This window comes from Salvelinus namaycush, chromosome 10 (genome assembly GCF_016432855.1).
Source record: "Salvelinus namaycush isolate Seneca chromosome 10, SaNama_1.0, whole genome shotgun sequence".
Taxonomy (NCBI): Eukaryota; Metazoa; Chordata; class Actinopteri; order Salmoniformes; family Salmonidae; genus Salvelinus; species Salvelinus namaycush.
In genome coordinates this window covers 10,771,247-10,773,077 of record NC_052316.1, presented here as the reverse complement: position 1 = coordinate 10,773,077, position 1,831 = coordinate 10,771,247, and the positions used below count along the sequence as shown (strand labels likewise).

General features: G+C 42.2%; 1 protein-coding gene across 1 annotated transcript; it reads left to right on the top strand.

Annotated features, from left to right (window-relative positions):
• On the top strand, positions 1–1,047 carry LOC120054581 (probable G-protein coupled receptor 88). Its single transcript, XM_039002034.1, has one exon. The coding sequence runs from the start codon at positions 1–3 to the stop codon at positions 1,045–1,047; it is 1,047 nt and encodes a 348-aa protein (XP_038857962.1).
• Positions 1,048–1,831: the final 784 nt, after the last annotated feature.

Genomic DNA, 1,831 nt, shown 5'->3' with positions numbered 1-1,831 from the left:
ATGCAAAACGACTCGGCGCAACTGGAAGACTGCGATGTGGGACACAATGCCAAAATCAGTCTTGCGGCACTCTATTCTCTCATGTGCCTGTTTGGGACCATTTTAAACCTTTTGGTTGTTTACCTGGTCGTGACATTTAAGAAACTTCGGACGGCTAGCAATGCGTTTATTGTGAACGGCTGTATAGCCGACCTGTTGGTGTGCGCATTTTGGATGCCGCACGAGGCGGTGGGAATTTATTCTGGAAGCCCTTTCCCGGCTGGGTACCAAGCCTTCAAAGATGCGCTCTTATTCATCGGCATCACTGTCTCTCTTCTCTCCCATTCCCTGGTCGCCGTCAACCGATACGTGTTGATTACCAAATCACCAGTGACCTATCTGTCCATATACCAAAAAAGACGCACAGAATGGATGATAAGCGCATCGTGGCTTTCGGCGCTGGGATTTATTTTACCCTGGATCACATCTTTACGGTACCCACAGGAAGGATGCTCATATCTCCCGGCTTCCGCAGCATCACTGCTCAAAGGAGGGAAGCCCATTTTCTCTGACCCATTTGCAGCTGGTACCCTGGCGTTGACTATTATTGGTCAGACAATGGTTGTTCTGTATTGCTATTTAAAAATCTTTCGAAGGGTGCAGATCAGTGTGAAGAGGGTCAGCATATTACATTTTCCTATCGTGAATAACCTTCCATATTCGTTCCCCAGAAAGGACAAACGTTTGGGGTTCTACGTGTTGGCAGTGTGTTTCATATTCATACTCACTACACAGCCTCTTTTCTGGGTGTTATCAATAGCACTTTTTACCACAGTGCCATTGGCACTAAGGACTTGTTCATGGATGTTTTTCTGCACTCTCTTTGTTACAAACCCATTTCTCTACACGTGGAAGAACGAGGAGTTTAGAAAATCTTTCAGATCCGTGCTCAAGGGAGAATTTTGGAGAGGGTCTACAGTTGGGGTTGAGCCCATCACAATTAATACAATATCTCACCTTCTGCCGAGACAAAACAGTAGAAGGGCATTTTTGGCTGAGATAAATTGAACAGCATCTGAACTGCAATGACATTGGTCCCTGTAAGGATACAACCCTACAGTGTTTTAGAAAGCTTACCTGGCAACTCAATTGAAAATTACGCTATTGGTTGCTCAGCATTGTAAAATGTTAGTGATGCTGTTAAGGTATTATTATTATTAATAGTATTATTATTATTATTATTATGTAGTGCCATTATGCAATAAATTGTAGGTCAACCAGAAGAACACTCAGCAAATTAATAAATAGTTTGTAAAACAGTGTGTATCAAATTCGTTTTTATTTATATTCATGTATTTTTCTATATACATTTTTATGGACCATGGTTGTAATAAGCCTTTATGCAAATTGTACATCCGCTTATGTGTTCATTTTAATAAAGCTGAAAATTAAAGTGCAAAAACATTTTGTCACATTTGGCTATTACACTTGACTAGGTGCAGTGTCCTTGTGTGTCCAGATGCACCTGAGGTCACCATCAGTGCTTTCTCATCTGGGAGCAGCAGGGATGGCCACCCCCCTTTTACCATTGAGTGGGAGAGAAAAGGGAATCACTTGTCCCAGAATTTTCACCGACACAAAAATTGAACTTTCACGGGCTGGCTTCAATAGTTTTACCAGTGTGTGGCCAAGAATGTGTTGTCCGAGTCAAGGAAGAGATGACACTGGAGGTACAACGTAACTGTACAACTACTTACTACTTTAATCAGTGCAAACATCCAGGGGTGCAACATCGCTAAGCTTATGCATGCCTCATCTGATGATGGTATTGGAAATAATATTCCTAACGGTC

Bases quoted from the DNA above. Each gene is read 5' to 3' on its own strand.
- LOC120054581 (XM_039002034.1), top strand. From the start codon at position 1: ATGCAAAACGACTCGGCGCAACTGGAAGACTGCGATGTGGGACACAAT.